The 13,203-nt window shown below is 52.1% G+C and overlaps 1 protein-coding gene across 1 annotated transcript in view; it reads left to right on the top strand.

Annotated features, from left to right (window-relative positions):
• Positions 1 to 6: 6 nt before the first annotated feature.
• The window catches only part of LOC309400507 (zinc finger protein 783-like), a gene marked incomplete at its 5' end in the record, with an annotated part of 33,805 nt that continues 20,608 nt past the window's right edge, over positions 7 to 13,203 (top strand). The window contains one exon of the mRNA XM_081969041.1: positions 7 to 315. Within this exon, the coding sequence (XP_081825167.1) occupies positions 7 to 315 (309 nt within the window). The remainder of the gene's footprint in view (positions 316 to 13,203) is intronic.

Genomic DNA, 13,203 nt, shown 5'->3' with positions numbered 1-13,203 from the left:
CAAAACATGGCCGAGCTTTCTCTCTGGACCGTTGTGGCTACCATCCAAGCAGTGGAGAGGAAAGTTGACGCTCACGCCAGCCGGTTGCTGAACCTGGAGCGCCGTGTGATGACCAACGAGAAGAAATATGTGGACTGCGAAAATGCAGTGGTGGACTTTGGCAACCAGATGGAGTGCAAGTTGACTGCTCTGGGTACCCTAATCCAGGAATATGGGCTGCTTCAGAGGAGGCTGGAGAACATGGAGAACCTCTTGAAGAACCAGAACTTCTGGATCCTCAGACTTCCCCCGGGCTCCAAGGGAGAAACGCCTAAGGTCAGAGGATTGGGACGGGGCTTGCTTAGTTTTCCTTGTGGGGTTTGCAATGATGGGAGAACTCCCGTAACTTGGAGGGTATTAGAGGAATTGAGTTTGGGGTGGTCCTTGGTGCACTGAGGTTGGGGGTTTTCTTGTAGACCCTTCATGACCCAACGGGGGAACATCATCAGTGCTTGAAGGGAGGGGGTTTGGTTAGAGGAGGAGGAGGAGGAGGAGGAGGAAAGGGTGTGGAGTCCTTGGTGCTCTCTGAGCTGGGTGGTTTTCCAGTGGAAGAGAGGGAGTGGTCACGTGTGGGTATTCTCAAAGCCTGATTGGTCCAAAGACTGAGAGTAAACTTCTTAAATACTCCTGCCTTCCTTTCCTGCTCAGTTTCCTCTCAGTCTCTTGGTCCAAACACTGCTTTGAGTTTTTGTCAGTAGGTAGGAAAGTTTTTCCCTTGATTTCAATCTGTTTGAATTCGGTTAAATTAGATACTTTAAAATTACTCTAAATTCCAAATTACAGCTGCGGCCCAATGGTCAGTTCACTGCCTCGGGCGGTTGGGGGGGGGCACTGGGGCGCTTGACCTCTCCTGCGGGCCGGAGCCTTAGCCCTATCCCCGGGGTTGCGGGGGTGCCGGGCTCCGTCGCAGCTGCGATAAGGCCGATTTTGAAGTCGTCAGTGACAACAGAGGACGCAGTTTGGCGCCGTGGAGCGCTCACCGCGTGGGCGAAGCTCCAGAGTTGTGTTTGGGCAGCTGCCGCGAGCTGAGCCTATTTAGCTCAGGGCCACAAAGAGCCTGGGGGGAGGTGCGAGCCGATGTGCCGCGGGGCCCCCAGTGCGTCGCCGCTTGTCGCCAGAGTGTCGGGAGAGGCCTTACAGTCCATGCGGCTTTCCCCTTTGGCGTTGGGCCGCTTTGAGGACATTTTGGCCATTTTGGAAGGCGGCCACGTGCATGAGGCCTATTATTCGAGCGCGGCCCCTGCAAGGCTCAGGCCAGGAGTATCGGCCTAGTCCTCATCTAGGCTGCAGAGGCCCAGGCTCCGGTGGGGTCTACAGAGGCCTAATCTCTTCCTCCTCGTTCTCCAGGACACGTGAGTGGGGCTATGGAGGAGGGTTCAGAAATTCCCCAGGGCCAAGCAGAGGGCCCGGTGAGGGCATAAGAGGGTCTGGGGCAGGGAGTTCACCCCAGGGACCCCCCAGCAAGACCAGTGGCTGCTCAGCGCCCTTCTAGAACTTCCACAAGGGAGGAGGCCAGGAGGCATAAGGCCCTGGAAAGGACCTTCGGCAGGGCCAAAAGGCAGGCCAGAGCTAGAGGGCCTGTTTCCACCAGCAGGTCTAGGTCCCTTATCAGACCTCCTTCAGAGCAGTCTTCACCATGGGGGTTCAGCCCTTCTTCTCCTTCAGCTTCCCCGTCCAGGTCCCGCGGCTGCTCCAGACGGAGGGGGTCTCCCTCCCCATCACCCCCAGTCTCTCCAGGTCTGGCTAGGGGGAGTCAGGCGGATCCCTTGGAGGGGACATCCAGGGGGTACTATGCCTCACATAGGTTGGCTCCTCAGGTTCCTGGCTCGCCTTGTAGGGACATGGAGGACATGGGAGTCAGGCGGATCCCTTGGAGAGGACATCCAGGGGGTACTATGCCTCACATAGGTTGGCTCCTCAGGTTCCTGGCTCGCCTTGTAGGGACATGGAGGACATGGATCACCTACCTGAAGGTATCAAGTGGCTTATTTCTGCAGCCATCTCACGGGGCATTGCCCAGCGGGACAGGAGTTCCCATTCATCTAGGTATCAAGGGGGTACAGGCCGTCACCAATATAGGGCGTCCTCCCTGTCCATGGTTAGCGAAACCTCGGCCATGAGGGAGGAGAATCTCCAGGATATGTGTTTTTCGGAGGACGAAGAAGCGCCCCCCCCCCCGACCCACCTTCTTCCTCGGGCCTTTTTCCTCCGGCATTGTTCAAAGTTCTCCTGAACAAGGCGAGGAAGACCACCAAGGTGGGGACAGGGGATCCCACAGTACCTCCACCTAGGGACCCAGACATGGCCATGTTTTCCAACACAGCCACGAACAAGGAGGAGATTCCAGCCCTTCCTCTATTCATGGAGGTCTTGACCAACCAGTGGCCCGCCCCTCTAATTTTTCAAACCCGGGGAGTAACGACCGTCGTTTCTACAATGTTGAGCAGACCTTTGCCCAGGCCATCCAATTGCCTTCTATTGACACCCCGGTTGCTACTCTGGTCTCCTCTTCCCCGGTGGTATCCAGGGACGCGGCAGATAAGTTGAAACCTGAGGATAAGCATGCAGAGCTTACCTTACGGAAAAATTTCAATGCCACTGCCTGAGCCATAAAGTCTGCAGCCGCGGCATCATATTTCAACCGTGCTACGGTCATGTGGCTTCGCCAACTCCAGGATCGTATCCTGATCCAGGACGACCGGTTACACCAGGACCTGACTAAGATTATCGCTGCATCCCAATTTTCCGCTGATGCGACTCTGGACACGGTTAAGTTTGCGGCCAGTGCCTTAGCCACATCTGTTACTTCCCGCCGCCTCCTATGGCTGCGTAACTGGCAGATGGATAACAAGGCCAAGTGGAAACTTGGCAGCTGCTCTATTCAAGGGCCCCAACCTCTTTGGGGAGGCACTCGACCCCATTCTAGTCGAGAATAAAGATAAAAAGGTGCTTCCTACTAATGCCAAGAAGCCCGAATCTCGGGCCCATCCTTACCGTAGGCAATCTTATAGAGCTCCTGAGTCTGATAACCAGCAACGTTTCTCTTCTTTCAGGTCCGACAGGTAGTTTTCTCGGCCGGCCTATCAGGACCGGAATAGGTTCCATCATCAGTCCCGGCGGCCCTTTCGAGGGGTGGCGGTCGGCCATACCGCAGAGGGAAGTGACTCGAACCCGAGTCGTCCCATAGGAGGCCGCCTATCCCTCTATGCGGATCAATGGGACGACATCACGTCAGACACTTGGGTCAGGTCCACAGTTCGTCAGGGTCTCAGGTTAGAGTTCCTCTCCATACCCCCAAATCTTTTCAGGTCGTTCCCTCCGTCTTGGAGCGTGGAGCGCCGCCACCTGATGGATCAGGCGATCAAACACCTCCTCGACATTCAGGTTCGGGGGGCTGGAGAGCGATTCTGGACCTCAAGCGCTTGAACCGCTTCTTGGTGTACAGGCGATTCAAGATGTCATCCCTGAAATCCATACTTCAAGGCATTTGGAAGGGGGGACTTCTTGGCTTCGGTAGACCTGACAGAGGCCTATCTTCATATTCGTATGGGGACCGCCATTATCAGTACAGGGCTCTTCCGTTCGGGCTGGCTTCAGCCCCCGCGCGTTCACGAAAGTGCTGGCAGCACTGGCGGCCCATCTCCGCTCCATCCCGGTGAGGCTCCAGTGCTACCTGGACGATGTGTTAGTTCAGGCGGGATCCCTTCCTCAGGCGGTAACGGACCTCCGCCTTACCATTCAGAGTCTAAAGGCCCTGGGTTCTCAGTAAACTTTCCCAAGAGCCAGCTTTCTCCCACCACACACATTCTTCACCTGGGGACAGTCATAGACTCCGTGGCAGGGGTGGTCCGTCTGTCCCGGGACCGGCAGGCCAGCCTTCGACAGCTGGCAGGAAAGGTCCACAGAGATTGGTTTGTTTCTGGCCTCACGTTGTCACAGTTATTGGGCAAGATGGTGTCTTGCATAGGGATTGTCCCGTGGGCCAGGCTCCACCTCCGGCCTCTTCAATGGGATCTCATTCCGTTCCAGAGGGGACGGATGAGCAACTCGCTCCGAACCCTACGCCTCCCGGCGGGGGTCCAGGCTTCCCTCAAGTGGTGGACCTCACCGGCCATTCAGCAGGGCTGCTCCTTCTGGGAGCCGGCCAGGGTGACCATCACCGCGGATGCGAGCTTGTTCGGTTGGGGGGCCCTGGTGGGCTCTCGCTTGAGGCAGGGTAGATGGACGACGTCGGCTGTCCGGCACAATATAAATTGGCTGGAGCTGAAGGCTGCCCGCCTCGCTCTACAGCACTTCCGGACCTCGGTTTGTTTGTTTTTGTTTGTTTTAGTGGATTTATATGCCGCCCTTCTCCCAAAGGACTCAGGGCAGCGTACAGCATTAAAAAACACATATTACAAAAGTTAAAAGGAAATTAGAAATAATCCAAAAACAAACCCAATTAATATAACACTAACATTTAAAAAATTAGATAAAATTAACAGGCCAGGCCGGCTTGCTGGAAAAGCCAACTTTTTAGGGCGCGTCGGAAGGACCGGAGGTCAGGGATTATGCAAAGCTCTGGGGCAGCTCATTCCAGAGGGAAGGCGCTCCCACAGAGAAGGCTCTCCCCCTGGGGGTCGCCAGCCGACACTGTTTGGCCGACGGCACCCTGAGGAGGCCAACTCTGTGGGATCGCACTGGACGGTGGGAGGCTACTGGTGGCAGTAGGTGGTCTCGCAGGTACCCTGGGCCTAAGCCATGGAGCGCTTTAAAGGTCATAATTAGTACCTTGAATCGCACCCGGAAAACAACCGGCAACCAGTGCAGGCCGCCTAAAAGGGGTGTAACATGGGAGCACCTAGGTACCCCCATGATAACATGCGTGGCCGCATTCTGGACGAGCTGAAGCCTCCGGGTGCTCTTCAAGGGCAGCCCCATGTAGAGAGCGTTGCAGTAGTCCAAGCGAGAAAGGACGAGGGCATGAGTGACTGTGCATAGAGCATCCCGATCCAGGAAGGGGCGCAACTGACGTACCAGGCGAACCTGGTAAAAGGCCCCCCTGGTCACGGCCGTCAGGTGATCTTCGAAACTAAGCCGCATGTCCAGGAGGACTCCCAAATTGCGAGCCCTCTCTGAGGGGGCTAAAATTTCTCGCCCTATCATCAAAGATGGAACAAGATGCACAAATCGGGATGACGGAAACCACAGCCACTCAGTCTTGGAGGGATTGAGCTTGAGCCTGTTCCTCCCCATCCAGATCCGCACAGCCTCCAGGCATCGGGACATCATGTGGAGGGCATCGTTTGGGTGGTTTGGGGTAGAGATGAAAAGTTGGGTATCATCAGCATATTGATGATACCGTACCCCCAAACCACGGATGATCTCGCCCAGCGGTTTCATATATATGTTGAACAGGAGGGGTGAGAGAACCAACCCCTGGGGCACCCCACAAGTGACGCGCCTCGGAGTCGATCCCTGCCCTCCAGTCAACACAATCTGTGACCGATCCGACAGGAGGAGAACCACCGTAAAACGGTGCCCCCCACTCCCAACCCCCCGAGTCATCGCAGTAGGATACCATTTTCGATGGTATCGAAAGCCAGCGAGAGGTCTAATCGGACCAGGACAGAGGAGCAGCCCCTGTCCCGGGCCCGCCAGAGATCATCAACCAACGCGACCAATGCCGTCTCCGTGCTGTACTCGGGCCTAAAACCCGACTGAAACGGATCCAGGTAGACAGCTTCATCCAGGTACTGGGGAAGCTGACGTGCCACCACACTCTCGACAACCTTTGCTACAAAGCGAAGGTTGGAGACTGGACGATAGTTGGCTAAAGAAGCTGGGTCCAGGGATGGCTTCTTGAGGAGGGGCCTCACCACCGCTTCCTTTAAGGCGGTGGGAAAGAACCCCTCTCTCAATGAAGCATTGGTAATCGCCTGGAGCCAGCCTCGTGTCACCTTCCGGGAAGCCGAAACTAACCAAGAGGGACACGGGTCCAGCACACAAGTGGCAGCACTGAGTCTCCCCATAATCCTGTCCATGCCCTTGGGGGTCACAGGGTCAAACTCATCCCAGATTGTCTCCACAAGATTCATCCCCGTCGACTCGCCCGAATATACCCAGTCAGAGTCCAAGCCTGTCCGGATCTGAGCGATTTTATCCTGCAGATACTGAACAAATTCTTCAGCCCTACCCTGCAAGGGGTCTTTCCCAGTTCCTTGGTTAAGTAAGGAGCGGGTCACCCTAAACAGGGCGGCTGGGCAGTTATCTGCAGACGCGATAAGAGCGGTAAAATGTTGCCGTTTTGCCGCTTTTATCGCCACTAAGTAGGATTTAATATGAATTCTTACTAGTGTTCAATCAGATTCAGATCGGCTGGCCCTCCAACCACTCTTTAGGCTTCCTTTCTGGCGTTTCATCTCCCGGAGCTCCTCGGTAAACCAGGGAGCCACCCGGGATCGACACCGGGTCAGAGGCCGCAAAGGCACAACGCGATCCAAGGACCCAGTGGCCGCCCTATCCCAGGCTTCCACTAGGGCTTCGGTCGAGTTGTGAGCAAGGGATTCAGGAAAAGTGCCAAGCTCCATCAGGAACCTTTCAGGGTCCATCAGGCACCTGGGACGGAACCATCTAGTTAGTTCCGCCTCCCTGCGGCGAGGGGTAGCAGTATGGAAGTCAAGCCTGATGAGGAAATGATCAGACTATGACAAGGGTTGAATAGAAATATCCCCTAAATCTAGATCATTCATCCACTGCCCAGAGACAAAAATCAGGTTGAGCGTGTGTCCTCTATTATGGGTGGGGTCTTGAATTAATTGAGTTAGGTTCATAGCCGTCATGGAAGCCATGAACTCCCGAGCTGACTCGGATGTCTCGCCAATGGAGGGCAGATTGAAATCCCCCAGGATCATAAGCCTGGGGAAATCAACCGTCAATCCAGCTAATACATCCAGCAGCTCAGGCAGGGCCGATGAAACGTAGCAGGGAGACAGGTATGTTACAAAAAGGGCCACCTGAACTCCAAGGCCCCATTTCACAAAAAGGGACTCACACCCGCCTATCTGAGGCCCAGTGACCTCCTGAGGTCTGAGACTTTCCCTAATAACCACCGCCACCCCCCACCCCCCCCACTCCTGCCCTGGGCTCTCGGCTGGTGAAACACCCGGAAGCCTGATGGGCATAGTTCACTAAGGGGAACACCCCCCTCATGGCCCAACCAGGTCTCCGTAATACACACCAGGTCCACTCTACCCTCTTGTATGAGGTCATAAATGAGGGGAGCCTTATGCACCACGGACCTGGCGTTAAGCGACACCAGCCGGAGACCAGGGTCCTGTAATCCTGAGCAGTTGGGGGTGCGAGAAGGGCGATGAGGTTCGGAACGCGCGATCACTCTTACAGCGAACCCGTGTCCCCCGAACATAATTTGGCCCTCGGCCCCCACCATATCTGCCTCTCCCACAAACAGTAGAGATGGTAAACCCTCCAATGGAATGGCTTAATGTCTCCCCCGGAATCCCGACCCTTCCCAGCACTGCCGACCCACGCCCATTAGTTAGCTCTGGCCTGTGCCCTGGCAGACTCCCCCCCCCCCCCAAGCCTGTCTGAGCCATCCGAATCAACCCCGCCTGCCCCCCCCTTAAAATTTGATTTAAAAACCCCTGTAAAAAAACCCAAATAAATCTCTTCTTCGCATGCCACCTCGGGATCCCAAGATCCGTCATTAAGGAAGTATCTTGATAGGCAAGAAGGCCATCCCCGGGAAAGGGGGAGTTCCTGGAGGGAGTAAAGTTCTGTCGCAGTATAACATAGAGGAGAGTGTGGCATCAACCAAACGGGATGACATCATGGGGAGATGGAACGAGGAGATGACATGTCCATGGTGGGGGGGGGGGCAGCCAACAGTGTTCAAGGGGGTAGCGGGCACTTTGTGTCCATCATAGAAATGGTCGGTGTTAAGGACAGTATGTAAGAGTAATGGCCAGCTGTCAAAATCGCAGCAGATGATAGATTGCGAGGTAGTGAAGTGGCCAGTGATGGCGGCGGTGAGGACAGCGGCGGCAGCGGTGGCTACTTCAACGACTCCAACAGCCAAGCTTCCTCCACGCCAGCTGCGCTCATATCCGTCGCCAGGGCCGCACTCCATTGACCCAGTCCATAGTGTCACAGGAGGAGGGGCCAAATGGCACAGTACGGTGGCCCAGGCAATGGCTGTGATACTGGAGGGGGCCACAATGAAGGACCCCCCCACTCCAACCGCGCCCATGCCAACTACCGAAGCCATCTTCCGCTGGCATCAATATCCATGCCAGCTGCCTCAGCCACTCCCCGCTGATCCAATCTATCATGTCCATAAGCAAGGTGGAGGGGGGGAGCAACCGGGATAACACCACGGCGTGGGGAGCAGCAGCTGCAGAGACCCCAGGCCGGGCGTGCTGCTGCCGCCGACCACTCCCACGCCGGCTGCAGAGACCCCAGGCCGGGTGTCCCGCCGCAGCCACTGACCACACCCATGCCGGCAGCCGCCGATGCTCTCCATTCTCCTTTCACCGCCAACCGCCCCATTTCACTCATGACATTCTGGCTACAAGGCAAGACATCGCAGCTCAAGGGTATCCCCGAGGTCCCAGGAAGTTCTCATAGCTGGACGATAGGATAGGGTACCCCCTGCAAGCCCCAAGAAGGACAATCATCTCCCCGAAGATCTCCTCAAACGCGACAGGACACCTTCTTGGTGGAGGGCCGGCATGTGCTTCTCCTGATGGACAATGTGGCCACCAAGGCCCACATCAATCGTCAGGGGGGGGGGGACACACTCTCGAGCCCTCTGGCTAGAGGCTCTGAGGCTGGGCGCCTGGGCAGAGAAGCACCTGTTGTCTTTGGCGTCGGAACACATCTCCGGCCTCTCCAACCACCAGGCGGACTGGTTGAGTCGGGCGACCCTGGACAATGGCGAATGGAAACTCCATCCGACCATTTTCTGGAGGATCTGTCAGAGGTTTGGCACTTCCCTGATAGACCTCTTCGCTTCTCCGGCAAATGCACAACTGCCCCGATTCTTCACACGCTTTCAGTCACGGACGGCGGGGGGCACAGGTGCCCTCAGGAGCGAGTGGCCGGTGGGCCTGCTCTACGCCTTTCCTCCCATTCCCCTCATCCCGGGGACACTCAGGAAGGTGGTAGTGGAGAAGGCACTAGTCATAGTAGTGGCCCCTTTTTGGCCCAGGAGTGCTTGGTTCGCAGATCTTGTTCAGCTGTTGGTAGCCCCCCCGTGGACAATTCCGCGGGAGGAAATAGTCTTGCGCCAGGGGGTCCTGGTTCACCCGGAGCCCCAGTTGCTCCATCTGACTGCCTGGCTCTTGAACGGAGACTTCTGAGGGCGGCCAAACTGTCCGCTGGAGTCATCCGTACCATCGAGGCTTCCAGGCAGCCGTCGACGACTCGGGTTTACAACTCGACCTGGGCTGCGTTTGTGAGGTGGTGCGCCCCCCGTCGGGTTTCCCCAGCTACGGCTACTATTCCCAACGTCTTGGACTTTTTGCAGAAAGGACTAGATGATGGACTTTCACACAACACCTTGCGTCGTCAGGTGGCGGCTCTGTCTTTGGTACTGGGGGACGTATGCTCTTCCTTTCTCAAGTTCCCCTGATCAAGCGTTTTCTTAAGGGGGCGGCTAATCTCCGGCCTCCCCCTATCCATAGGTTTCCTACATGGGATCTGCCCCTCGTCCTCAGGGCCTTGACGGGGCGCCCGTTCGAGCCTCTCCGGTCAGTTCATCTGAGATTCTTGTCCCTTAAGGTGGTCTTTCTAGTGGCAATTACCTCAGCCCGGCGTATCTCGGAGCTGGGCGCTCTGTCATCCAAGGAGGATCTTTGCCATTTTCACGAGGATAGGGTGGTTCTTCGGCTTGACCCTACTTTCCTCCCAAAGGTGAACACTCCCTTTCATAGGGCGCAGGAGGTCGTCCTGCCCGATTTTTGTCCGGGGCTGTCTAATGATAGGGAGAGGCTCTGGCACCGTTTGGATGTTCGTCGGGGCTTTGCGCATCTATCTCCGAGGGACTGCGGAGGTTCGTAGGTCGGAGGCCTTTTTTATCTCCTTCCAACCTAGGACCTTGGGGGCTAGGGTGTCCTCGGCTACCATTGACCGTTGGCTATGGCAGGCCATCCCTATGGGGCAGCTGGACGTCCCGTCGGGAATAACGGCCCACTCTACTAGGAGTGCCGCGACCACGGCGGCATGGGCCACTAGGGCTCCTTTTGAAGACATTTGCCGAGCTGCCACTTGGGCGTCTCCGACCCCGTTCATCCGGCATTATCATCTGGATTCGTTTGCTTCAGCGGATGCTTCCTTTGGTCAGAGGGTCCTGCAGAGGGTGGTGGCAGATACTCCCCTTGGGCCATAGCTTGTGGTTGTGTGTTGTTTCCCCCCCTTGGGACTGAGCTTTGGTATGTCCCACACGTGACCACTCCCTCTCTTCCACTGGAAAAAGAACGTTGGTCTTACCTGAACGTATCTTTTCTGGGGAAGAGAGGTAGTGGTCACGACCCGCCCTGTTTAGGTTGTTGGGGCCAAGGGGAGGCTGGGTGGTTTCCAGGGTTTGTGTTGTTTTTTTTTGTTCCAGTTCTGGTGTTCGCCTTCGAGGAAACTGGGCAGGAAAGGAAGGCAGGAGTATTTAAGAAGTTTACTCTCAGTCTTTGGACCAATCAGGCTTTGAGAATACCCACACGTGACCACTCCCTCTCTTCCCCAGAAAAGACACGTTCAGGTAAGACCAATGTTCTTTTTCTTGTAGACATCCCATGACCCAACTAGGGAACATCATCAATTCTAGAAGGGACAGGAGTTTGGGTAGAAGAAGAGCAGGGGGACTGTGGGATCCTTGATGTTCGGTTGTTTCTTGCAGACATTTCATGACCTAACTAGGTAGCATCATCAGTGTTGAAAGAGAGGAGGGTTTGTAGCATGAAGGAGGAGGACGACTGTGGGGTTCTTGGTGGTCTCTGAACTCTGTTGTTTTCTTTCAGATGTTTCATGACCCAGCTAAGTCACATCATCAGTGTTATAAGGGAGGAGGGTTTGTGGAGAGGAGGAAGAGAATGAAGAGGAAGAGAAGGGGGAGGAGGAGAAGGATTGTGGGGTCTTTGGTGGTCTCCGAGCTTAGTAGTTTTCTTGCAGACATCTCATGATCCAACTAAGTAACATCATCGGTATGAGGGAGTGTGAGGTTTACTCCCAATTTATATTCAGTACTTGCCCTGCCAGCGTTTAGATGAATCTGAGTTGGAAGCCAGTTTTTAAAGATACCCAACTACCTCCAGCAGAATTTAACTATGAATCTTAATCGTGGGTGGTGAACACGGTGCCTCGTTTGGACCCCAAACAAAATGGCCTCTTTCCATTTTAGGGTAATTCCATGTCAAGTGGTCGGATTTCAGATAAATGCCCAGCTTTTTTTTTTTTTATAAATGTTTATTTATTTTTCTTTAAAAAGACAAGACAACACATAAGGTACAAGAGCAGGGAAGTAAAAAAAAAACACATTTTCATCAAGCATGTCGTTTGGTTACAAGTTTTTGTGCGATGGTTTTTACAATTAAGGATGCGTTCACTAATTATCCATTAAATATAGTTAAATATTTCATTGAGCATTGCATGTTCAAGTTACCATAGTATTCTTTCTTTTATGACAACCCTTATTTCTTTATCTCTACAATTATGTACTAGGTAGCAATAGGTCTTTATAAAATTGTATCACCATTCTCTCAAAAATAAAAGTGGAGATTAAGTCAAAGAAAAAAAGAAACTCATTACTTCATATAAGACATTTCTATTTTCCATTAATCTTAAAGTTTCCAATCATCCTCAACTCCAAATTTAATTTCCCATTATTATTTGTCAATCCATGTAGTCATTAAATATTTTAATCTATATTCACATCCATTGTTCATTACATCATCATTATTCCATTTTATATTATAAAATAGTCACCAGCCATAATCATACCTAACAATTTAAATCATCTCACTCTTATACATTAAATACATTATTATTCTTATCTCGTATAAGTAAATGGTCTATTTCATAATAAAGGCTTAATATGTATAGAAAGAGAAAAAAAAAGAAAGAAAAAAGAGAGAGATTTTTTCAAAACATTAAGTATAACTTTCTATTATTATTACATATAAGATAGGGTAAAGAAAAAGAAAAGATTCACTTCCAAGTTTTTTTATCCAACCATTGATAAAACAAGTCCCATACTTTATAAAATTGCTCATCCTCTAATTCTCTAATTTCAAATGTAAGTTTACTCATTTCTGCACAGTTCATTATCTTCCGAACAATTTCCTCCTCTGTTGGTACTTTCTCATTTTTCCAGTATTTAGCAAATACAATTCTAGCAGCTGTTAACACATTTATGATCAAATATTTCAAGTCTTTATTGTATGTTTCTGGTATTATTCCCAATAAGAAAAGTTCTGGTTTCAGGTCTATATGTTTATGTATCATTTTCTCCAACCACATGTGTATTTTAGTCCAGTATCTCTTAGCTTCAGGACAAGTCCACCACATGTGGTAGTATGTGCCCGGTGTATGTTGACATTTCCAGCATTTTTCAGACTTATTCTTCGACATTCTTGCTATTCTCGATGGGGATAAATGCCACCTATAAAACATCTTATACAAATTTTCTTTATATGCAGTTGACATTGTCATTTTATAATTTTGAGTCCACAATTTTTGCCATTTTTCTAAATCAATCCCATGTCCAAAGTTTTTTCCCCAGGCTAACATAGTTCCTTTCACTTGTTCTTCATATAATTTCACCTCTAATAAATAATCGTAAAATTTTTTAATTAATTTTTCATCGTTACCTGTTAAAATTTTATCTAATTCAGTCAGTTTATCATAAAAACCCTCATTTTTTCGATCTTCATTGTATCTAGAATGTATTTGCACATATGAGTACCAATTGAGTTCAATACCTTCTTGTTTCAATTCTTGTATAGATTTAAGTTCACCCTCTGCATTCAATAATTCAGCATATCTAACTGCTTCTTCCCTTTTAAATATTATTGGATATGAAAAGGCTTCAATAGTTGATATCCAGACTGGAATTTTCAAGTAGTGCGACCTCTTAACCTTCTGCCAGTTTAATAACAGAGCCTCTCTTATAGAATG

This window comes from Natrix helvetica (assembly GCF_964273705.1).
Source record: "Natrix helvetica genome assembly, chromosome: W".
NCBI classification, from domain to species: Eukaryota; Metazoa; Chordata; class Lepidosauria; order Squamata; family Natricidae; genus Natrix; species Natrix helvetica.
Note: the sequence above shows the minus strand (reverse complement) of the source record. Positions and strands in the feature narration are given on the sequence as shown.